The 26,377-nt window shown below is 40.9% G+C and overlaps 1 protein-coding gene across 1 annotated transcript; it reads right to left on the bottom strand.

The window, feature by feature from the left end:
• Window positions 1–12,678: 12,678 nt before the first annotated feature.
• Window positions 12,679–24,173, bottom strand: wnt3a (wingless-type MMTV integration site family, member 3A; the record flags this gene model as incomplete). Its single annotated transcript, XM_079215881.1, is given in 5 exon segments — window positions 12,679–13,158; window positions 13,252–13,517; window positions 19,324–19,565; window positions 24,051–24,142; window positions 24,144–24,173. Coding segments are annotated over 5 exon segments (1,110 nt in total).
• Between the last annotated feature and the right edge of the window lie 2,204 nt (window positions 24,174–26,377).

Genomic DNA, 26,377 nt, shown 5'->3' with positions numbered 1-26,377 from the left:
TTCAGCAGTGTGTATTTAAGTACCTTAAGTGGGTAAATATGTGTTGAGATGTTAGATGTGTTACTATCTAAAAAGAAAAAGAAAAACATCTGTAATACTGTATCAATTATGTGCAGTTTTAAAATAAAATATCAAAACTATCATTTCACTCTCAATATTGCACTATCATTTTGGATGATCTAGAGCAAACACATGTTCTAAATAGTGATATTTAATGCCATGTCAAGTTGCTGCCTGTTTATCATCTTAAAAACACTGGAACTGTTTAGCATCTTTACTTTTAGATGAGTGACTGCTTAATACAACAACCAAACAACATGACAAGCACAGGCCAAGGACTTCAACACTGCACTGTGAACTGTAGTTGCTCAATGCAAAATATGACACAGACTGGCTTTAAAATACAGTTTAACTAGACACGAACTAAACTGTGGCAATAAGCTGTTGTTTGATTTGGTGATCCTCCACACAGCTGAAAAAAGTCGAACCCCCATCCTCCTCTGTGCACCGAGTCAGAGCGCAGGTGCAGACACCAGAGATGAGGGGGGAACACATGCAATGAAAGCTGTCAAAACACAATTTTACAACTTCTGTATCTTCTTCTTAAGCAAATTCATAAATCTGGACCGGCGATAATCCCGTTGCGGAAATATTATACCCTTGTCGATGGATTGGCATTGTTGTTTTCTGACATTTTGAATTGAAAGACTATCATTTTGAGATTTACAAATCTATTCAATAGCAGCAGTACTAACATAAACTTTTGAACCCTTTATTGGGTTTAAATAATCTTAATATGCATTCATAACGTACCATGTAGTGAGCCGAAGGTACAGTAAAGATCCTAGGGGTTTGCTAAATCCACCTCTCCGTGCTCCACAGGCAAACACAGCGGTAATATCCATTTGAAGGGTTCCCCTCCTTCATCGTTTCTCCTTTTCGGCTTCATATCTCACTAGTTACTGACAGTTGTGATGTGGACTAGAAATAGGACAGTAGGGCGTGTATATATCACCCCCTCAAAGCACACACACAAACACACAAACAAATTCTGATGGGCCCCACTTGTGTTAAAGCTTTGACACATTTTCTTCCACACATGGGCTCTCTCTCTCTTTCTCTTTTTTTTGGAATCCCTTCTTTATTTGTATCAGATGTTTCCCCTGAACACATATTCCCATCTGGGAGTTCAAGGCTACAGAGGCTACAGCCACAGTGCCAGACTTTCAATGTAGCCTAAAATTCGCTTGGAGTAAATTTCTGGGCAATGCATACCGACTACATCATCACCTGAGAGGCGTTAGCCAAGTCACAGAGTCAGTCATGCCTAAATCAAAGTACATTTAAGGCTGATGAGGCAGAGTGTGATGCTTGTCTGCAGTTTATGAATGGAAGCGGGCTGCCAAGGAGCCAAACAGGCTTCTCAGTAGGAAGTGGTATAAGGATCTCAGTAGGGGCCTTACTCCCCTCTGAGACGAGGCCTTGCGAGGATACAAACGCTCAGTAAAGGGCTTGGGAACGCTGATCTGATGTGCCTGTGTGTGTGTGTGTGTGCCTGTGTGTGTGTGACGGAGACAGAGGGAGATAATGTGTGTGTATGCGTAAAAGTGTGCGTAAAACAGAGTTGTGTTATCTGCAGTTTTGTGAGCCTTCAAATCCTGACATATAAATGTGTTCAAAGAACTTCTTTTGGATTTGGAGTTTGTGTAAACGGTGTGGTGGGGGTTTCAATAATCATAATATTCATGATAATAGATGCACATTATGAAATGGCCCACAGGCAACCAATAGACTGCTGTGTGAATCGTACAAAGGAGCCGGTTTGGGCTAAGCAGTGCTGGAACTCGGATGGACAGGCATGGGATGCCTCCCTCTGCGTCTCATGTCCTGGATTATAGGTCGGGCAAAATCCCAAAGGAGGTGTGAAGCAGGAAACAAACCAAACAGTATTACAACGACCAGCATCGTTGCCATGAGAGGATCCATGCTGGCTTCTTCCATTGGCAACAAGTGCCAATGGGCACCCTACCCCACGCCTCTCACAGTAGGGGGCGCTACAGAGAGCGACAGGCCGGGGCAAAAGGATAAATGTGCACCGGTGTCGGCTGCCAATCACCTTTGTATGGTGATTGTCGGCAGCCTGAAAAGGTCGTTAAGGGGATTTACATAACATTTTGCACTCCGCCCCGGGTACATGAGGAAATATTCGATTCCATATTGAGTCATTACCTCATGAAGATTGTTCTTGTGTATTTTGACAGCAGTTTATGGAAACAAAGGCAACAAGATGAAAGGCAATGTATGAAATGCATACAAGTAAAAATGGTAAATTCGTCACGCATTATGTGTTTTTCTTGGATTAATCAAATCTTTCCAAAAACCTACTTGTGCTGTACAAATGTCTTCATCCTTGATGCCATAAATGATCTTGTTTTTAGTATTTTGCTGTGTTTTGATTCAAATTTGGGCTAATTGTGCTACTGTAGCGCATGTATGCATGAATGTAATTCAAATATTGGTATTAAGCTAACTCCTCCAATGACAGTTGGTCTAGTATATGTGGGAGCCATTGGGGTTGATAGGAGATGTCCCGGGACATCCGTGACGTGATGGTTGGGACAAACTCTTCAAGGACGCACTTCCTCGGAAAGGACATGGGGTCCTCTGGCGTGGGAGGGGGAAATAAGAATGGGAATCGCTGGCTTGCAGGAAGTGGGTGTACTGGCAAGGTACACATAGAAAGCGTCATTCATGCCAGGGAACTGGATTTCCTGGTGAAGGATGACTTGGTTGGACGTGAGGTTACCATGGTCCATTTCTTCAAATTCTCAGCACCCTTTATATGACCTATATTTAACGGAATGGTTCACCTTCTAGGAACCCGAGGGACATTTTGACTGATGTAATATTTGAGGCTGCGTCTGCTCTTTGAAACTCGCTTCAAGCATCCACATGGGCTATGACGAGCCATTGCAAGATGAAACAACAGTGAGGATAAAAGTATTTCTTTGAAAGACTTTTTTTGTTTCCCTCAGTGGGTTGGTTTGAAGTTGATTCATGTTTGCTGTGTATACAGATTTTTAAGGGTTGTCCCACCCCTGTTCCCAGTTTTAAATCCAGCTATATCCCATTGGAGGAGGCATCGAAGATTAAAGCGTGAACCTGTTGCACCTTGGGATAGATAATTGGTTGGAATGCACAGCATGTCGAAGCAGGGCCTCGACGACCAGCCAGCACCAACCAAAACCTGTGGCATCAAAACCAGGTTGGTGTCCAGATTTGGCATTATTCTCTTGTCATGTTGATTCCAAATGATTTGTAACATAGTCTCATCTTATTCCGACAGCATTCAGGCATCTGTGACATTGACAGGCTGATTGTAAGTGGCCCTTTGGGCCCTTTACAGAGGCCTCATGGTGACAGGCCTAACATGCTCTCAAGGTGGTCCAGGTACGGTGTTTTTTGTATTGCTACTGACAACTGATCTCTTTTGCTTATGTAAGGCCGCCAAAGATAATCCTTAAGTAATTGAATAATGAATTTGTAGGCATTTTGAACATTAAAGACAAGAGTGTGCGCCGCAGGCCAGAAAACGTCATGGCAGTTTGGACAATTGATAATTCCTCCTTAACATCATTGGTTTACTCCAAAGATGTTATCAACCTATCATATTGTTGGTCATTGGTTTGATAGGGAGGGCTCATTTGTATGTGTGTGTGTGTGTGTGTGTGTGTGTGTGTGTGTGTGTGTGCTTGCTGTGTGTGTTGCTTGACGGCGCACCTGTCTGCCTTGAGGCCGGAAAGACTACAGCCTCTCATTGCTGGCTAGAACTCGTGTGGTAATGCATTAGAGGGCTTGTCATTGTACTTTATTGAAGGCCTCTGACAAGCTATTTGACACCCCTGACAGGGTCAGAGGTGTCAACCTGCTCAGACTGACAGGGAGATGGACACATAAGGGCAAATTAGGTTGCTACCTGAGTCAATTGCAGGTTGTAGCCCAAGGGCACTTTGGTGCTCCGCCAATAAAGCCCGTACGTAGTCACGTTTGATGCATAGACAGACAACAGGGGAAGTGTATTATCACTATTTAGCATTTAAACCACTTAGATCATTTCTGTATTTTTCCTCTTTGTGAAATGTCCACAGCAATATGAAAAGTACACGTGGGAAACAAACTGGAAATGGTTCTAAATCGAAATAAAGGAATAGTTAGCGCATTATGTCACAATAATTTAACATATTGACTACACTTGCATGTAAAGATGGGATCGTAAGGACCACAAAACAGCGAACAATTTAGCTGAAACGGCACAGGATGGAAATAATGGCACAATGAATTCTAAAGTCTCAAATCCGTGTTAAGACCCTCCATCTTTCAAACTAAACTGGATCACACCAAGAATCTCCTAGCCCTTTATCCTGTTTAGATCCTCTAATCCCTCAGCCATTTTCTATTCTTTCTCTTTTTCTCATTTCAAATGGCAACTGTTGGGTTGTCCGGCATTGGAACGTTGAGAATTTGTCCTCTGAGTGAAAGGAAAGTAACTATATTGAAGAAAGGAAGAACAGCTTGACAGAGCCGAGAATGCTACGGATCTCTTTAAGTCCCATAATGAGATGTTTTCTCTGCTCGGAGCTTGTATTGACATGGAGACTAATGATTTCCACAAAGTGATAGATTGGGAGAGTAATGCGCTGGGCTGGGAAAGACAACACAAAGTGATTTAATTCGTAGAGTAGCCAAGATACTCAGTGCCCCTCTTTATATGGGATGTGAAGAGCCTTTATGACATCACTTCTCTGGAGCAGACACACGCAGACGCAGTATTACAGAGTTTGCACCTTCATAACGAATGGGAAACTAATGAACTACAAATTTAAAAGCAAACATGTCTTTCTTGATCACTAACAAACAGGTTTAATACAGAAACACAGTTCTATTCACTCAAATACTGCAAAAGATTTGAAAAAAATGACGGTCGTGCAGTCCAAGACCTTCCAATTAGGTACTAATGTTATCTATATTAACCCTTCGCCGCTTCCCTGACTTAGCTTTATTTGGGGAAGGGCAAGGGGGTTGGGGTTGCCTCAATAAAAGGAGCACTAAAAAGCAATTACAGTGCTGTGAAGAATGGGACTTGTCAGTAATTTGCTGTCTAAAACCGTGGAGATTGCAGGTCTGGGGCCGATTGGAATTCTGAGCCTGGAGTGCAGTGTGGGAAAAGCAGTGGGAAGGCAAGCACCACCCTTTGTGAGATAATTACTGGAACTACCAGAGGCCAGCGCCAGTCCCTGCTAATGATAACCCCACTCCTCTCCCCTGCTAGTCACCTTGTAATTGATACACCCAATCTCACTCACTCAGGACATGTCCACAATAATGCGGATGAATTTGGACATGCATCTTTTTTCCCCATCCATCTACACTAAGCTGATGTTTTTCCAACCACCAAGAATGAAACTTTTGAAACAGGTGTAAAACAAAAACAAGTCTGAATACAAAGATTAAGGTTATATTTTGATTAAAGCATTTACCAATTTGGTTTGCATGAAACCAAATTCTTCCAAATGTACATGTGTTGTTTGCTAGTTGAGCTACTGAAATCAAATCGGAGTAGAATAGGAATGGAGGGTGAGAGTATTTATTGATTTACATATAGGTTTTGTTACTTGCAGTATTGAATGCAACAAGAAATCATTTCTACTTCTAAGAAACAAAGGGACGCAAAAACGGATCTGTTTATTGTAAGAGATGGTTCCAGAAATTACGTTTTCACAAGAATACACTAAGAATACGTTTAGATGTACATGGGTTGTATTGAGTTGTTGAATACATGTAACTGACTGACTGAAAATACCATAAATATATTCAATGTTTAAGTTGACATTTTCGAATAAATTTGAAAAAGTTTGATATTCACAATGAAGTTCAGATCTTTACTTCCTCTACTTTAATATGTCCTTTGATGACAGGTAAAGGCATATCAAAGAATGATTTCACTGACATTCATAAATGCTGACTGCGTTCTGACCTGACGCAGCTCCAGGGAGATAGGTGAGGCAGAGGGACCGCTCTGCCTCACCTATCTCCCTGTCCCTATCTGCAGCAGCCTGATGTTCGGCTCATTTTCCACAACAAGTGTAGCGATAATGTGTGGTGGAATTAGCATGCTAGCTAACTAGCCCGCTCTCAGTTAGCTAGCTAGTTTGTTCCACCGTGCTTTCCTGCTACACTGGTTACAGAAAATAAGCCAAAGAAAGTTGTCACTCATCTGGCGATAGCAATGTGCATCGTAACGTTACTACTCCCCTGCTGGTTTTAGTCCTTGCTGAATAATATAATTTCAGTGAGTCCGTGACTTGCCGTAAGTGGGTCTATTTTTTACAGATTTCTCCAGGATGATTTTCTCCAATAGCAACAAACACAAGTAGGATCCTCTTCTCCACAAGTGAATTCACAATCTCAGTCTTTGCATGTATACAATAGCAGTACTATAAATATGAAATTAGACCCCACCGGAGAGATGAGAGAAAGTGGATATAAATATTTGTAAAACTGATACAACTGCTTCTGAAAATGCACATGTGCTCATCCTACCTGCTGAACCGCTTTGAGCTACAAAGAGGTGAAAGGGTGACTAATGAGTGATCATGTCTGCCTCCTCCTCCTCCCCACCACAACCCTGGACTGCATTGATCTGGAGGATGACCCCTTGTTAACCTTGAGGCTTGCAAACCACCACCGCCACGAGCAGACACATCATACAGCAACATACCTGAACACAAACACTCTTCCTCAAACTGAAGAGCCTGAGCAGTCAGTGTGATAATCACATGCGCACACATGCATGTGCAAACGCACCTGTAGACTGTGTAGTGCAGTAGTATGTCTCCCTCGCTCCTCCCCTTGTTATCTCCCCCAGTTTGACTAATGTTCTCTTGTAAGTACAGGGGTGGCAAAATTCCTTTGTTTGCTTCAACAATACAAACAGACACTTCAAAAGGGGATAAGGCTGCTTTACAGGTGCTACATCTCTTCTGATGATGGCTGCTCTCTTTAGAAATCTTGCAGATAACCCATCATCCTCATTCATGGCAGGTGACATACTTCACACGTTACCCTCCCTGGCTGTAAAAGGGAAAATGTAATGCCATGATTGCGACAGATGTTAAGATGTTTCCACGGAGCCATCAGAGAACGGGTTGTTTTGTGTGCATTGAGTAAAAGAGTATTTTATCTGTCTACTGTATCTAATGTTTGTCCAAAAGTGGCAAAAGAGTGATTTGTATTGTGTGATAAACAACACATTGGTGGATCTTAAGTTAGAATTTAGTGGCGGATAAAGTGTTTAAGTGTTGGATAAAGGTGTGAGTGCTGTCAGGATCTATTTATTTAGAAAATAGAAGTGAGAAATATCACTTACAAGCCATATATAAAACAAGACTGATAAGGCAAAAAATAAAGGCATTTTAAGGGGGATTAATTTGCAATATTTGAATTTGTAAAACAAGTAATTACATACAACAAAAATATATTTACTTTTAATAATCTTCCAATCCGGATGGTCCAATGTGTTAAATGTGTTGAAGACATAGCGAATCCCAGTAATCTAATTTCAGACAGAACAGATAGACATCAAAAGATTGGCTTCAAAGTCAGTTACATAATGAAATGCCCACACACTGCACTTCCCCTCTGTAGTTCAGTTTTGGCCCATCACCTTTGGTGTGTGTGAGGCTATAAACAAGAACAGCTTTGTGAATCACATTCTTTAAAGCTGAGTCTGAGCTGTAGTGTTAGGCATTAAAGCAGCTGAGTCTCTCTGATATATCGCCGTTTGAAAAAACCTTTTCAAACATTTGCACACAGATAAAACCTCAAATTCTACATTTTCAGTATCAAAACCAAGTTTGCATGTTTGTTCCTGGGTTTGTTCTGTTCGTAACATCAAAAGGCCTCAGGAAGAGTGAAACAGAAAGCTGGCTGTAACCGAGGTGTGACTTCTGTGGGAGTATTTGCATCGTGTCATTCGAGTGTGGGCCTTTGCACCACTCTACTGTATATATGTCGCTTCGGTCTGCCCCACAACAACGTGGCTTTATTGAAATGCATGCGGTGCTCTCTTGAGAATGTCAGGGTGAAACTCGGGACATAAAAAAAAAGAGGCGACTGATTGCAATTAGGCCCATTGTCTCCCATTTATATGGTTATTGGGTGGTGCCTCTTGCAGTCTGGTCGCGTCAAAGTTCTCACAGTCAAGATGCCATCTCAGTCATTGGAGCCACCGTGGCCGCCTCTGGCAACTATCTGCTAACAATGTTCCTCTCACTTGGGTGACAAAGCTCCTAGGTGGGTCTGGTCTGAAGGGAAGGGCCCATTTCCTTCTGCCGAAAGACAGCGTTGCTGCGGGGCCGGAGTTTCTGTCCATCCTGTGATCTGTTTCATGTTTTGCACTTGTTTACTCCCATTCAGATGGTGTGAAAAGTGTCAAAGGTCGAGGTGTGGAATGAGCCGCCGACAGCCTCCCAGTCACTAAACCAAACCTGAACCTGGCTGGCTCCCAGGAGTTCATATACAACAGTCTTCAATGAGTCTTTATTCATTTCCCATCATGAGGCAGGGTTTAAATGCCATAGCATTTTTATGAATGTCTGGGAAAATGAGTATACCCAAGTAATGAGTTTCAGTCGGACAAACTGTGAAAGACGGCTTAAAATATAGTTTGATGTGGGGGTGGGCGGACTATTGAATCCACATGAATGAGAACGGAAGGGTATCACTTTTTGTGGTGCTTCCACTCTGGAGGGGGTGTGTATCAATCTTTCTGTGAGATAATGGGGTTAGATAGCAGTGAGACCTGGCCTCTGGTGGTGACATTGTTGCACGGCTCAAAGACTATCAGGGGTCCAGCGGCTGAGCCGGAGCACTGGTGGGCTCTATTCACATCCAACCCCTAATCTATCTCGAGATCAGGTCTTTCTCTCCAACAAAGCTCCATCTTTTTCTTAACTCTCATCACTGACATTTTTTCTCTCTCTGGTATTATTGTTTCTCCAAAAAGCACAGCTGGCCTCTGCAGTCTCTCAAAGAAATCAAATTATTAGTCCAGCTTTATTTTCTTCTTCTTTCTGACAAATCCATAGGCCGTGTTTGGGCACCGTGGCAGAAAGCCTATTAGTCCTAATGACTGACAGCTTGTACATATTCTAAGTGTGTGACTCTGATTAGAGGCTTCATTCATTCAGGTGTCCGCATTATCTATGATAGGTTGCTAGGTGTCTGATAGGTGTCTTCATAATGAGGCTTACCTGCATGACTGCCACTGAAAAGGGTTCTGACTCTGTTGACCAGCCAGAAGAGTGGTTAGAAGATATGTTTTTGTTTGTTGAGGATTACCTCCTGTTTTAGTCAGCTGAATCAGGACTCATCGCAACATGTTCCTTATCTAAACATCAGGTAGTAAAGTGTTAAACAATTCTGCTGCATGAATTGTATATAATAAACACCTGAGATCTGCAACAAATCATGAAAACTTGACATAGGTATTGCATTATTATACTATAATACTATAGCTCTACGCCATTATTACTTTTTGCTAATACTACACTGTTCAGGGGCTCCTGGACAAATCAGCTTTGGGGTTCTCGCGACCATCACATCACCACAACCGGTTACCGTTACTTTACTCTCTTCTGAAGCCCATGGCAGTCTCCCATTCATAATTCCATTCCAATACAAAATCGTCTCATTAAGGTGGTTATGACACACCTTGTATATTTCATTTTATTTTACCCTGCAACATGCAACACAAACTATTAGCGCATTTCAAGAAAACTAGCCAACGAGCGCATCACTTCCACCCAAAATCACCCAAAGATAAATCAAAGGGAAAATAGATTTTTTTTAATATTATTACTTCCTTCATAACCAGCTCATGCTATGTCATGACTTGACAAAAAACAGTTTTCTTTTTCTTGTTTAAAAGAGTGTGTTTTCATTGTCAAGTGGCTGAATAATGTTACCTACTTGTTTCACACTGCGCTATCCTCTTCAGATTCATGTGCTACATGTATGTACACATGTCATATGTATGGTAATGGTGACTGTGTTTAGGAGCCTTCCCTCAGGTCAGCCCGTAGAGGTCAAAGCCATGCACTGAACTGAATTTGGCTGTGTATTTTTTTGACACTTCACAAAAATGCACAAAATAATGTATCACATGTTAAGTTCAGTCACAGATAATAAAACATGTTTGGTTGTTTATGTTGCTTTATTTTGGTGTTACAGAGTTAACTTTAGAAATCTACTACAGGCTGTGAGACAAACAATACCTGTGTGCAGTCAGTGAAAAAACAGATGAGGTAAAAATGCTACAGCGTTACAATTCACAACACTGTTTAAAAAATATGTATTTCTGCAAATATATACTTTTACTCACTAATATGTACATAGCATGAAATAAATAATTATAAAAAAAACATCAAATTTTAGAAATCTATAAAAACGCAAAAAACTAGTTTGTACAAAACTTTGGATTTTAAGACTTGACAAAAAATTAGAACATAAGCAAATTGTCCACACAAGCAATCAATCACATATAAAGTGTACAGTAATACATGCAAGATAACAGTTCTCATACTCGGTTGCTGTGTAATTTATTAAGATGACATAAAATGTGAAACTGGTCATGGCTGCTTATTAATATTTTCAGTCCGGTTGAAAAGTAATTATGGGTGGAAAATTATAGCCTACTATACATGCCTGAGATATTACATTGGTTGTAAACAATAATGCATCAGTGACTTTATAGTCAAGGCTATCTGTGAAATGGCACACTCACCTTTTTATAAAAATGATGTTACTTTTCTCAGATTTCAGTAGTTTTTCACTTTCCAAATAAATAAATACTGTGTTGTATTTTTACTCAAATTAAGGGAGAGCAACATTCATCATTTTGCCCTGATGCTTAACATGACTACAAAACCACAGGCAACTAAAAGAACATAAACTCTATTTTGGTCTATTTGGTTAAAATGGGATTTACTGTATGCAAGAATTAGTCAAAACTTCACATTTTTTTCCTCCAAACTACATATAATAGATTTCTTTCACAGAAAGAATCAATACATGCAAGAATATACATATAACATAAATGGACAAAGTATGTAAGGACCTAAACCCACACACTTACACAAACACGCACACGCACACGCACACACGCACACACACACACACACACACACACACACACACACACACACACACACACACACACACACACACACACACACACACACACACTTTACTTAGCAGCATTAAAATAAGGGAAGTATTGATAGTTTCAGTGATGCTGCTCATGGTTTAGTTTCGGGAACAAGAAGCCACAGCTGATAAACATCTCATGCACAGGTTTTGGTCATCATTTTATCACAACTGCGAATTATACTGCATTATACAGAGCTTATATGATTTACAGTTTGCGGTTTGTTTGCCGTTTGTGTTTTTATGGGTGAACAGAATTGACCTCTATTTCATCAAATATCATAATAAAATAATTTCACGTGTGTTTAAATGAAACAAAAATATAGTGGGAATATCCCTTTTATAAATAACAACTTTCCCAACACCCAGTCACATGAGACATTGCTAATACTGATAAAAACAAGGAGAACATGCTTCATATTTCTCAATGGGACACAAGTGCTGACCTTTCAGATCCGTTTTGCAGCTCTCTGACCGCCGCAGACTTACAGGAGGGGTTTTATTTTCTCGTCTTTGGTCATCACTACGATGTTGTTCAAAGCATTGTTACTCTTAAGAAAAAGCTCCCAGTGTTTTCAGGTGTTTCAGGAAATGTGCAGACTGTGTGTATTTATGTTTTGCTGATGTTCAGTTGATGTGGCTCATGTCTACTCTTGAGATAAAATTAGTAATTTAAAGCAGATATTAACTCGTTAACTTAAGAATTTGAGAACATGTAAACACATTGCAGCATAATAACTACATTCACTCAGGTGCAAGTGCATTCTTACCCACACATAAGTAACATATTAACACTATAAAGAAACTCATTCACGCAACAGTGTTAGTTTTCAGATATACATAAACATACTTAAGATGTTGAGGATGAATGCATGCTGTTGGGTGTCTGATCTTGTAAATTGCTCATAAATGTTGTCACTTTCTGTGGCAAAACCAAGTTATGATTACACATTGAAGAAAATGTGACACTTTCACTGTTTGCCCCAAAGACTTGCAAGCATTGGCAGTGCTGGACTATTCTCAACAAAACTAACTACTTAAAACACAGAAAACAAAAAAAAAGAACATCACCAATATGGCGTTTGTCAATTAGCCGATAGTACTTTCCTACGTCAAAAAACACTTTCGTCATCGCTAGAGATATCGACATTGTTGTCATCATCACCATCTGCATGGTTCATATGGATGAGGCTTTGTGATGTCAACATCTACTGAACCCTTGATCAAAGCAGAGACGTGCTCCTTGTAGCATTGCAGCGCAAAACAGAAGGGCCGTCAAGTCTGCCACTGGAGTCCATGGACAGGTCAGACCGCCTTATCGTCTCTCATGTCTTGTCCATAAGTTGCTGTATTTGTTCCTCTGCCTGATAAAGTCTTAAACATTTTGGTGGAAAAGGCGAGTACCAGATTTCCTTATTTGCAGGTGTGCACATCGTAGTCTCTCACACACTCCTGACAGCTGACGTAGCAGCACCAGTGGAAAATACAGTGGCACTTTTCCTTTCTCTTCTCAGTCCTCGTGTTGTGTCCTCTGCCGCAACAGAGAAGGTCACACCCGTCTATGCCGTGAGACGTCAGGTTGCAGATGCGATCGCGGGTTCCAAAGGAGCCAGTTTCAGGATTGGGGTCACAGAAGTTGGGTGAGCTTTCATAGTAAACCAGGTCACGCTCTGTGGGTGGTTTGAAGTAGTTGTACTTGGGTCTCAGGGTCTCCACCCATCCGCGGGACTCCTTATGTTTCTCTACCACCATCTCTGATGCACTGTCATATTTATCCTTCATGTAATCGCCAATAACTCGAAAGTCAGGCTGAGACCACCAGCACGTCTTGACCTCGCAGCTGCCCGACAACCCATGGCACTTACACTTGAGAAACATGTTGTCGTTGAGGGACTAAGAATCAAGACAAAAAGCATGTTGATCAAATATCTGAAAGTAGGAAAAACTGCGACAATCGGCAAACATAGTTTTTTAAAATGAACTCACCATTCTTCCTCCCTCATTGTTATGGCGGTTCATGGCTGAGCGTGCATCAGGGCGATTCTCCCTCGCGTCAGCAAACTCTCTGGACACCATGCTCCCAAACTCCACATCCTCGCTGCAGCCACCCCACTTCCATCCCTCACCAGGGGGGCCCTTGTGGCGTGTGTCACAACCGCAGATGGTGGCTGAACCCTCAGCGCAGGCACGGGTCACTGCAAATGCCACTCCCGCCGAGGCAATAGCATGAACAAATGCGGACTCTCGAGTGGCTGGAAAGAGAAGTTCAGATATCTGTAAGACATAGAGCATTGGAAAAATACTCGGAGGCAAGGTTCTGTAGTGTGATGTCACGCGAGTAATGTGCCCCTGATGCTATTTTCAGGATTAAACTTAAAGAAAAGTTCTAGCTGGAATTGCTGGATAATGTAGGTCACCGCCTGTTTATATGGATATCTGCTTTTCTGCTCGGTCTTGTATGAACGTATAGGGAAATATTTCTCAATCCAAACCAACATGACAACATCAAACAAACTATACATAACTGAAGAGTTGGCTACACATGTTAAGGTTGTATCTCCTAAGGTGTGTGTTCATTCAGCGCAGACATCAATCATCCTGTCTCTGAATAAGGCCAGCAAGGCCTCTATATGCCTCTATCTGACATAGCTAACTGATGACTCAGAGGGATCAGGATCCTCCAGATAGATGAGAGGAAGAGACGGACCTGACAGGCCTATAATTAAGGGACTCAATTAGGCTTTTGAAAGGTTAGGAAACTGTGTCAGACTGTAGGGCAAAATCATAGACACAACATGGAGATGGGACTGCAGTGTCCAGATAAGCAAACCCAAACAGTATTTCACAGTTAGAGAAGATGAGACCTTTTCAATGCTTCAGTATTCCCTGCTTTAGTATGACTAGGATTTTGCTTTGATTTTAATCTACTTGTATGGTCTTGCACAATCACAAGAAAAAAGACAAAAAGAACAAGATGAAGAAAATAGAAACACCAGGTGTACATATGAATTGAACAAACAGACAGAGAGGGTTAAAGATCAACAATGACAATTTGGGATTGTGTGTGTGTGTGTGTGTGTGTGTGTGTGTGTGTGTGTGTGTGTGTGTGTGTGTGTGTGTGTGTGTGTGTGTGTGTGTGTGTGTGCATGTGTGTGTATGTGTGTGTGGCAGGGCATGCTTCTCTCCAAAGAACAAGAACGACAGTGGGAAAGAAAAAAAAAGAAAGAAGGGAGGAGTATAAAGCTAAAGGGAGTAGGAACTCCTCCCTTACAGCAGGTTCCAACCAGTTTGAGGACTAAAGGGCATTAGGAACAATGATGCAAGAGAAAAGGTCTACTGGCATCCTCTACCACAAGGCTGCCACCACCCACTTCATGCTGCAATTGTATACCCAACAGGTTACTAATGTTCACAATACATTTGAACCTCTGTTCTCCTTGCTGGATGGCCGCTTTCGTTCACCACAGATTATTTCACTTGGATATTGTAATATTTATTTTGCAATTAAGGTAGCTGAGGGATGTAAGATGTAAACCACAACATGAGGAAGCCATCGACAGCGATAAATTACATATCGCCATGCATCATCTAAAACTGATAAAGTACGAGATTTGTGTTTTTCATTTTGGAGCTTCTTGTGAGCGGAGGTGCATGTCTATGGTGTTAGTTCTCGATAAATATAAAATGTCAAGGTTCGGAAAAAGCTTTTCTTTGCCATCACTGAGTTGAGCCATTTGGATCAACATTTCGGTTTCAGCTTAGTTAGTTTCTTCTCCGCTCTACAAGACTATATCATCTGCATATAAATATAGTTCAATTGGGCATGTCAAATAAGTTTTGCCATTATTTATGAAAAGTGTGAAGATATGTGGACCAAAACCGGGACCCTGGGGGACTTCATTGGAAACATGACCTTGTGGATGACAATGATGGCAAGGATGCTGCAGAGCAAAAAGGGGTGGAGGAGTTCAAATGGGAGAGGATTTATTTTACAAAATGAACAAAGGAGAAGGATCAGGGCAAATTAAATATGTGCTGGTGTATCTGTGTGTGAGTGGACAAGGCAACCTGGAAAAAAGAAAAGATTGACAGCACCTCGCTCTTTGATAAAGCCTTTAAAGCCTCAACTATAATTATCCACGAAACCCCTAAACTCTTGTTGGTTGTGCAGCATCGTTCACCAATAAGCTGCAAACCCATACGTTTTAGTGGATAAAATCTGTTGTTTCTGTTCTAACCACTCAACCACAAAACATGTTTGACACATGCATACACAGAACGCAGATGGTTTATGAGCCTCCATATACACCTCAACACCACCATGTGAACCTGGTTTCAATTTGAAGGCATATTTTGAACCTGGTGTGTCTTCCCTTAGTATGAAAAAGCCAACAAACGTTATACAAATGGTCAAATTTCGAAACATTTTTTAGAACCTCTATGCTATACGGGGGCCATATACACCTGTAATAACATTTACTTCAACTGGGAAACGCCAGCTCTTACATTAGTTGCTTAGCTTCTCTTGATTTTACGACCAATTTATGGTATTTCAGGCCACTATACTCCGACAATGCTCCTGCACCAAACTTTGCCAGACCCTGGCAGGCCAAGTGGTCCCTACAACCTGCTGGGGGGTTGAATCCCCTATTGTGCTGCCACTGTCACGCTGTGTTAGTCCCACAATGGCCCCAGATATTTTATATGAAATTTGCCCTGGCCAGTGATTAGTGGGGACCAAGTTAAGTCATAGCAACAGAGAACTATGCATTGGCTGGACCCCGCTTGTCGGCAGACGGGGAAATCCCTATTCAAATGGTTTAATAAAACAATCTAAAGGGCGTGTGAATGGGGAAAAGCACTTTTTCTCCTGCTTAATCTCATGGTTGCGAAGATATTGTGCTCTGAGCAGTGCCCAGCAGGGAGTGGGGCTAAGGTCCCCCCATCAACTCCATTTAACACACCCCTTCTTTCTTTCTTGCCCAGAGTTAATGATATACTGGTGTGCTAGTTTCCCTCCCCCAGCATGCTGAGACATACGTCTCATGAGAAGCATAGACCTCTTAGCTCATCCTAAATAGTTACACTTTCTCATCCTCAGGTCATAGGTCGTAACCCACATCATCTGACCTTTTCCCAGTTAGTTTAGTTGGGACTTAATGATTTAGGTTAATTTATTGGGTGGATTTCCTTGTATACAGAATACAGACAAGGCAGAGGTGACTACTGGGGCCAAAGGTTAGATTAGTCAGAGCTCCAACAGTATGACATTTTGCAATACATGCCAAATGCTTTATTTAATACGTAATAGGAGTTTCCTGTAAACATCACTTGAATGTAATGGTTTCAAGTGGAATAGTGACGGTGCGTGTCGGTACCTGTGTGGGAGGTAACACCTGCAAAATTGTGACTGTCCACTTTTTTGTAGCAAACTTGCCCTCACTAATTCTATCATATGACTCATAAACTGGAGCCTGATTATACTCATATAGTTGGTAGGTGTTCTGTAAATACAAAGAATGCAAAAACAACTCTGGGCTCGGCTCCACGGACTAACAACACCTGCGGAGCTTTCTATCACCTTTCATCACAGGCAGATTCCAGCAGTGCATGTTTTGACACTTTAGTTAATGTAAATTAATGAGTGCTGACGCAGACATAGCCTCGAGGTAGGGCTCGTGATTTGGGGTGTGGAGTGAGAGACAAACGTAGAGAGAGAGTGAGAGAGAGAGAGAGAGAGAGAGAGAGAGAGAGAGAGAGAGAGAGAGAGGGGATCAGGCCATGTGGAAGGGAGAGAGGACAGGCACATAGAAGAAGTATGTGATAATGTTAAAGGCAGGAGCAACTTAACTCTTTCATGTTTTGGTGGATGGGGTCTGGTTTGGGTGTGCGTGACAATGTAGATGGAAAAGTGTTTGTGTGTGATCAAGTCAATGTATGATCGCATTTGGCATGAGTATGTTTATGCATTTGTATTTGAAAGGAAGTCTGTGCCAGTGATCAAAGCATTTTTCCACAAGCAGAAACAGAAAAATGTCCCTTCTATTCTTTTAAAGTGTAGTCTCAACTCAATTCCCAGAATGGCCTCCTCTCCTTAAAGGTCCATGTCTTTCATTCTTCTAGTATTTATCCAGTGCTTAATCCACCTATGTAAAACAAACTTCTAATGTCCTCAGTGAAGGTGAGGGCATGGGCAGTGATGGGCTAACTGATAGGAACTAAGCCCCTGAAGCCTATAAAGGCGCCTTTTCTTCCTTTCAGCTTTGGCCCCCAAAAAGGCAGGAGGAAACCGACACACAACGTTCTGAAACGCAGACAAACAGACACCAGTGAGGACAATGGCCCTGTTGCACAGACAAACACCAGCATCAATCAAATCCAATGAAATGGAAGCCCTCTCCTACTAAGCCCTATCAAAGGCCTTTGAGCCCCTGAGTCACTCTCATTGGCCTCTGACAAAGGCACTTAATCCAGCCACTTTGACCTCTCACATTATTAAGGGCCTCAGTGACCTTAATCCAATCAAAATGATTTACTAAAGCCCAGTAGCTGCCTCCTCTTTCCACTCAGTACCCCTGCAATTAAGGGCCTGGGAGGGGAGGCAATGGGCGAGATGTGGAGGCATTTTGCACCACAAAAGGGCTCGGATTGAGAACCCCTATCGTTAGCCACCTACTTGAGCTCAAGCCTCTTCTATCAACTGGCTCAGGAGTTTATTAAAAGCAATTGCCCTAACTAACCTCCAACCCACTGTGTTTGCATCAATCTTCTGTAAACTAGGTGACAGGTTAGGTCCTGACCCTCGTCTCCTATGTTTAGTGTTCATTTTCAATTTTGGAGCTTGTAACTAAGTTAGCGAGACGAAACGCAGATGACAAAAAGAAAGCACAAAAAAAAGAACCTCCTGGGACACAATATTATAAAAAGTATATGCTCTACTCACTGAAGACATTATGGCAATACTTGGGAACTTGAAGGAAGTTAGGTGAGAAGATTGATACCATTCAAAGACATCTAAAAAATGAAGCTAAATCAGGTGGTTAGCTTAGCTTAGCAAAATGACTGGAAACAGGGCGAAACAGCTAAGGAAGGTAACAAAATCTGCCTGCACAGGGGGGATTTCTGTAGGCTGATCCCGTAAGTAGACCAGAATTGACATACTTAAAACTCCTAATACATCATCACAGAATCTAATGGGACAAATGTGTTTAGAAAAATTCCGCAACTATCACAGGGGATTCCCTCCTAAAGAAAGCTCCAACAAGACAGAACTCACACGCCTTAATTGTGTACATTATTTCATGCATAGAGGCTGCTCTTGTTCAGACTAAAGTCTATTTAAACAAGGATTTGTATGAGCATAATGAACGATGCACGAAGGGTGAGCAGCTTTTCTAATGCAAATATAACACAGACATAATATAGAATTGTTAAGAAAGAGGTAATCAGCATTGAGGTAGAATAAGTCTTTTTTTTGAAGTACCAACTTATAAGAAATTACCAGAAACATACTTTGGGGTCAGAAGGGTTACACAGTATTACACACGTATTGTGGGTGTAATGTTGCTCGGGCTAAGACCATCTTAACATATATTTAGATCTTACATAATGCAATTATGTCTATTCATTTGTTGTTATTTTTCGGTGGAATATGTATGTTGCTTGCTGTTATGTTCGTCATATTTTAAGGATATCTAGATTCCTGACAGCATCCTACTTTGATAATTGAACTCTGATCTGTTTAAGGGCAAGTAGCACTATAGCAAATGCTTCCAAGACATTGTTTTTGTCTGACCTTTGGAAAGCTATCAACCCGGTGAACTCGGTTGATAGCTTTGTCTGTTAATCCCAAATGAACCAAGTAAACGGTGCCAAATGAAAGGAATCTTTCGGGGTGAGTTGAAACACGAATGTTGGAGACCTGTGTTTGAGGTACACCGACAGATTATTTGCATGGAGAAAAAAAAAGAAGCACATATGCACTCTGATGATGTTAAATAGAGCACGCTGCACATCTTTTTTTTTATTCACATGAAAGTGATTGCTGTGTATCATTACCTTTATCTAACACTGGCCCAAAAATGGCCAAATTGTCATTGACCGTGGTGCAGTTCCAGCGTCGCCCTCTGAACTGGTGCTGGCACTCCTGGATGCCAATCTTCACCCCTTCGGCCACACTGGGCATGATTTCCACGTAGTTCCGGCAGAAACGCAGCTGCTTGGGCACCAGACCCGGGATGCTGCCACAGAGGATGGGTTGAGTGCCCAGTGACGAGTACTGGTGGCCCACTGCCAGTGACCTACAAGGAGATGGGAAGTCACAGCGTTAGTGCATTTGCATGATCTTTATCTTTTGAGTCGACGTCTCTCAAGTGGAAGACTAATTTCCCTGTCCAGGTGCAGCGTAATTTCACGTCTGAGTTTGATTGTGTGTGTTTATTTGCTGTGTCAGATGCTACCATTAGGCGTCCATCCTTTATCCCTTCAACTACCCTCTGTGCAGACACCTGGCCTTTGTGTGTATTGAAATTGCAGCTCTGCTCCACAGAAGCAGGCAATGTTTCTGTCTAAGATGAAAGTCCACAATGCATCTAGAGGTCTTCATAGACTTTAAGCTGACAACTTGGAAAACTACACCTTGTTATTAACTGTCCGCACACTTAACAGGCCTTCGGCTTAGGGTAATAAGAGTGTAAACCCTACATTGAAACTTCAGAGAGTGTATTAAGTGTAACACAGAACAACCCCCCCTTTCCTTTGAGGAAGGTATTCTGGGATACAACAAGTGCAAACTTGGTTCACTGATTACATCTCTCTGTCTCGTTGCCTTTTTTGCTTTCTCTCTGTCTTTCTTTTCTGTGTCCTCTCAATTAGGACATTTAGGAACTAGTAATCATAGAAATGGGATATATATTGTATCATTGCATAGTATGTCATTAAGCCAATTTGCAGATTTTTTCTTCCGTTTCCTTTGCTTGAACACGACGATCTGTTTATGTTTCTACATCACAGAGAGCCTTATTGACTTATAAAGGTGGATAATTGGTTTGATTGGCATGTTAATGTTAATTAAAGGACACATACATATATATTTTTTGGCATAAACACATGACCCGCTGACCAGAGCTGCTCAGTTTTTATTGAATTGTCACCAACATCAATATTTTGATGATGCAATTATTAATAGTTTATCATTAATCAAAATCTTGCCAAAATCATCTTTGGCACGAGCTCTGCAGAGTAGCAACAAAGTAGCTTGTTGGCAACCCAGACAAGTCTACATTTCACCTCAACTGTCTATTAAAGACCGAACACTGGCAACAGTAATCTGCTCATCCTCCCCGGAGTGATACAGGTTTGATGATAGTTACTGTAGCTGTTGCAGAAATGCAGAGTGAGAGCAGGTGCAGTCTTTTGCTGCTCAGTGAGCTCTCTGTCTGTTGACCCGTTCACTGTTGTTCAAGGACTAATTGCTGATCACAACAAGATTACTAAAACTCCCGACACGGGCCTCAGGCTGCTTCCTTCAAAAGCTCACAGCCCATGAAAAGATCTCCTCAGCCAACTGACCCTTGGCTGACCGCTTCTGACGGCAGCAAAACACGTTGACCTTGAATACTTCAATTATATTTTTTTATTTAAAGGCTGATTTAATCCCATTTTCAGTATCACACTTTAATGCTGTCGATTTTCAAGGTGTGTGTGTGTGTGTGTGTGTGTGTGTGTGTGTGTGTGTGTGTGTGTGTGTGTGTGTGAGCCCTCCGCTGACAGGTGAGTGAACCACTGTTATTTCCCCCGAGCAAATGTCAGAGTCGTGTGTCACACTGGTTTTTCTTCACAGACGTTCTCGCCTAAGACCATACCGCCCGAGTTAATCATAAATGAGACATTCAGTAAGCGAGCAATGGCAAGTTGAAAATGACTCCAGAGGAAATCGTATTTGTCTGCAGTTTGTCTGCAACATCCATCAGTAAACAAGGACACAATTACACAATGACCTCTATTTGGCCCTTGTCAGTCCATACGCCCCTCAAGCACATCTCTCACAGTAGAAACCTGAGTCCACGTCCCAAACTAGTGCAGACTTTTGGTTTGCTATACTAACACGCACAACAAACGGAGCTGAAATGCTAAGAAAAACGTGTACAACAATTCATCAGAGGTTCAACAATGTGAGACGTTTACTGGGACTGAATGGAGGTGAAAACAAGCCCTTCAGGGCAGCATTTTTGACTAGTAGTTACGTCTGTCTCAGTTGGGCAGAGTAATCCATGCCACCTCTTGCTGTATTAGAAAATGGTCTAAGAGATGAGACAGGGCATGATCCATCAGGGATGATTCGTTTAAGGAACTATTGCAAAAAGAACAGCATTGTTGCATACCAACTCCAACAAATAGTCCAACTTAAATGCTGGTTTTGTGTGGCATCTATTTTGTGCTTCCTGAGAAATTCCTTCATCTTCCTCACACCAGCTGCCCTGGAAAGAAACGTATATTCAGAGGAAGTGGTCAAAAAAAGTGGATTCGCCAATGTTGTTCAGGTTTAGGTTGTCAAATGAACACTTCAGGGAAAACTGTTACAAATAAATACTTAAGTAAAGCATATATCATATAAAAGTTTTGCCTCGGTACAGACTTTCCCCCTCTCATCTAAGTGTATCCAGCACAGGTTTAATGCATATTTCAGCAAGCCCAAGCAGGGTTCCTTAGAATTACCACTTTACTTGTGGGCCCTGGGGCCTTGGAGCCGACTTTGACATCAAGAGAATATGTTTGGGAAAAGGAATGTGCGGCAAGCTTTCACCTCCAGGTATTTATCTTCTAAGGTGGGGTGGACTGGGGAAGGGGGTGCAGCCAGGCTATGTCATGGCAGGTCGAGTAGAGACAGACGGGAACCTGTCTTAGTGCATATCCCTATCCGCAGAGACTATACCGTGGCACAGGGGCTGAGTGTGCGATCCAGCTCCGATGGCCACTTGAAGCAAAGTTCTGCAGAGTCTGTCAGCGAAACATCACTGGTTGCTTTTTTCACAGCAGTGAAAGCTCTCAGATAGCTGACATGCTCTGTTTGAAAGCAGAGAGACAATGCAGCCGTGTTGAGCCGCGATCCAAAAGGAACCACGCTATTTGACTAGGGATGAGTTGCTGTGATACAAAAAAACACATTGAAAGAAAAAGAAACTTCAAAGTGTTACGTCAAGACTGACTTCATTTGTCACTTCTGATTCTTTGTATTTGTAGAAGTTCTACAGCCACCTTGCTCCCGTTATGTTTACTCGCCAATCTTTTGCTTCTGTAGTTAGACTCTTCAATCAAAGACTTGACCAACTCTCCAGAATCAAACCATCAACATAAGAGTTCGTTCTTGACTTGCTGCAGTTTGGTCATGATGGAAACCTGCCTTCCATTGTGTCATTCATAACTGGCTACACATGAGAAAGAAAGAAAAGCGTGTATGGAGATTGAAATTCAAGAATTTTCTTTTTTCCATTTGTCAATCATTAGAGCTAAAACATGGCACACTCTGGTATCAAATAAATAAAATTAAAAACATTATCTTATCAAGTGATAAAACACCAAAATAGACTTGAGCATCAATCAGAACTTTACTCATTTGGGTCAGTTTTTTTCCCACCCACTATTATATCAGGATTTCCTTCCAGCTGCGCGTGTAATTAGTTTCTCAAATGTCTTTATTTTTATTTATTTTAATAAAACACAGTGTTGTTAGTTTGACGCTATCAAGACATTTGGGATTGATGTGTGTATTTTATGGATTAAGCATGGAAATGATGCGACCAGACAAGAACTTCTAAAGAAGTCGAGACAGAAAATGAACTGATCAAAAAAGAATGCAAATTCGTGACCTTCAGTTTCTTGAATATCGTGAATAATAAAGCTGCTGTACCATGACCTAACAATTTCATTATGTTCTGCAGGGATTTGGTGCTTCTGTTTAGTTTGAAACGAGAGCGAAAAATGGAAGATAGACATTTTCAAAATGAGGAAACTGAGATTTATCCTCCAGCAAATGCTGCAATATCACACTTCACATTGGTAAAATGGTTTATTAAGCGTTCATATCTGTTAATAAAAAAAAAAGATTCTACTTCAAATGTTGTGATCCTCATTATTAGCATAGATAACAAAGATTACATAAATAATAGACCATGCATATACAGTATATGTTGTTTACATTATCGGTTTGTCCCAAGCATTAAGGTTAAACCTGGGGCAAGATTTCATATTAGTTCTCTGCCAATTTGACCCCTAACACACACACACACACACACACACACACACACACACACACACACACACACACACACACACACACACACACACACACACACACACACACTTTGCACCTGCTGCACTCTGAATATATATAAAAAATGCTCTCAGTCAAATTGCATCGTTCATCCTGCAAATGTTGATGTCCATATAGCATTAAAAATATACTTACAATTTAGATAGATTTGTTTTAATTGTTTTTGTTATTAGTTGTGTTTTCTACAGAGCTGTTCTCTGCTTTAAAAAAATAAAATAAAAAGCGTCCCTTTCTAACATTAGAATGACACTCCTCATCATTTCTGCTCAATACTCGTGTCAAACGTCTCTAAACTTCTTCCCCATCGGTGCAGCTACATGTTCCGCTGCTGTCAGAAACGAAATTAGAAGTGTAACCTCTCACAAAGTGACACACACAAAAATGGATCATTTATATACAAAACAAACACAACAAATCACCATTCGTTCGGGGATGTAATGAAAATTAAACTTACCACCAGATGGGATAACTTGCCATGACATGCGCGAGCCCGCAGAGCAGCAGGAAACATCCAAGGTGTATCATCCTTAAAGTTTCGCTAAAACTTCTCCCGCAGAAAGCCTCCACGCGCGCTCATGTGCGCACTGAGATTGGAACTGAAGATTTGGAAAAATAAAAACAACGAATCCGCACTAATGCCTTTTTTATTTCTATTCCCCAGAAAACACTGAGGGATAATCTATCTTTCGCGTCTACTCGTGGCAGAACTCGAGAGTCAAATATTAAAAAGTTAAAAAGCTGCTTGCTTTTTTTTTTTTTTTTTAGGACCCAATCAGCAGGTATTGCCAAAGGGGGAATTCTGATGATATGTTCCCTCTGTTGCCTCGTCAGGCAGGTTGAACTCAGACAACGGAATGAACTAATTTTAAGATGTGTTTTAGTGCTCATTGAGAATTGGCCGCATTAGCATGCAGTGTGTGTGATATATAATGTTGTTTAAAGGAGAGAGGGAGGGTCCGAGGGGTTTAAATAGACATCGGGACCCCTGTGGATTGCGTAGCTATAACAACCTGTCCGGATTTCACTCCCTGGCTTGAAGCTTCTAAAATGCAGAAATAAATATGTGTGAATTGCTTTAGTTGTGCCTGTTTGCCATGAATGTAAAATTAGAAGTTGAGAAGTGTTTTTTTGGGGGGGGGGGATTCACAATTAACTGAATAAAACCAGACTAAAGTGAGGAACTATTAGAAAGACATCCTCAATAATTTGGACATCTATTAATATATTTATTTATTATTTAATGTGTGTAATACAAATATTTTTCTGGGGGGGATGTTTGGCTGTTACTACACCAATACATTGATTGCAAAATGGGAAATAGTCACTGATGTTAATGTCATTTTTATCAAAAAAAATTAGAGGCATCCCTAGGTGAAGGTAATAAAGAGCACATTTAGGCTATTAATTAAGGAACTTTTTTTTATTTTCCTCACATGGTATTTTTGTCACAGATTTTTTTTTGTCAACTGATTTTTTTTATCAACTGATATTCACAGCTTGAGGAGCCTCAGTTTAAAGATGCCTGCTGATGAGCTGCCAGACAGTTTAGGTCTATTCCAACTAAATTATTGGATACGATTGGTCGCACCACTGAGTTTAAGCTGTCTGTTTCCCTTTCTCAGTGTCAAGTGGCTGTTGATAGCTGATCTGGTAGGAGGTGTCTCTCTGTGCTGATGGAGATTAAACACACTGTAGTTGTGTAACATCAGTGACTAATGGGCTGAGCAAAAAGTACATTTATAAATTTATCCGAGTCACTAAATTAGCAATTGTGGCCCTTTCTCGGAAACTCACTATTATTTTCACTATTTTTTAGTCAGCGTGTGTTGTTGTCTAGCAGACAATAATAATAATAATAATAATAATAACAATAATAATAATAACAATAACAACAATAACAATACTATTAATTATAATATAATAACTATTACATTCTATAAAACTTTATCAAATCAATATTTGAGTAAGACTTTAGTGCACCTTTGTAGCTTAAGGGGACTAAAAAACATGTACATAGTATTGAAGCTGCAGTGACTGATATGCAAACAGGAACCATTACATTAACATATTTATAATTAAAATATTTTGTTTTATTTTCTCTGATTCAACTCTTGTTTGAGCGTTTGAGTTTCAGTTTACTTCACCTGTTAGAGTTAATTTGTCTATCATTATCTAGATGGTTACACATTTATTAAGTTAAATAAATGCTTTTCCTGGGAGGAGGAACAAAAAGATACACACACCCTGAAGCCTAAAGATGTTAGTGCCATCCAGTGGAGATTGTTGCCCATTGCAACCGAAAACTGAGGCATAACACCTATATACAGTATATGTCGTCTTTTCACAGTGGTGGAAAGTAACTAAGTATGTTATTCAGGTGCAACATTTTAAAGTACTATTTTCTACTTTAGCTTCAACCTCACTGCATTTCATGGGGAAAATATTTAACGTTTTGCTTGACGACATTTATTTGACAGTTATAGTTACTAGTTAGTTTGCAGATTTTTCATAGAAAAGCTATGATCATTTTTTATAAAATATGATGCATTGTTGCAGACTACATAAATTAGGTAAGGCTGCTTACAGGTTGAAGCATAAATAATAACAACCCCATATGTGGTAATATCTAATAATATCTAATAATATAACTATGCATTATAACTATGGGTGCTTTGTACGAACCCTTTACTTCATCACTACCTATACAAGGATGTTGCCATGAATAGTTTCTGATTATCACACTGATGAAGTTGAATAAGTCTACCAAAATTAGACTGTATT

This window comes from Taurulus bubalis, assembly GCF_910589615.1.
Source record: "Taurulus bubalis genome assembly, chromosome: 1".
Lineage (NCBI taxonomy): Eukaryota > Metazoa > Chordata > Actinopteri > Perciformes > Cottidae > Taurulus > Taurulus bubalis.
The sequence above is the reverse complement of the archived record's forward strand: the minus strand, read 5'-3'. Positions and strand labels throughout refer to the sequence as shown.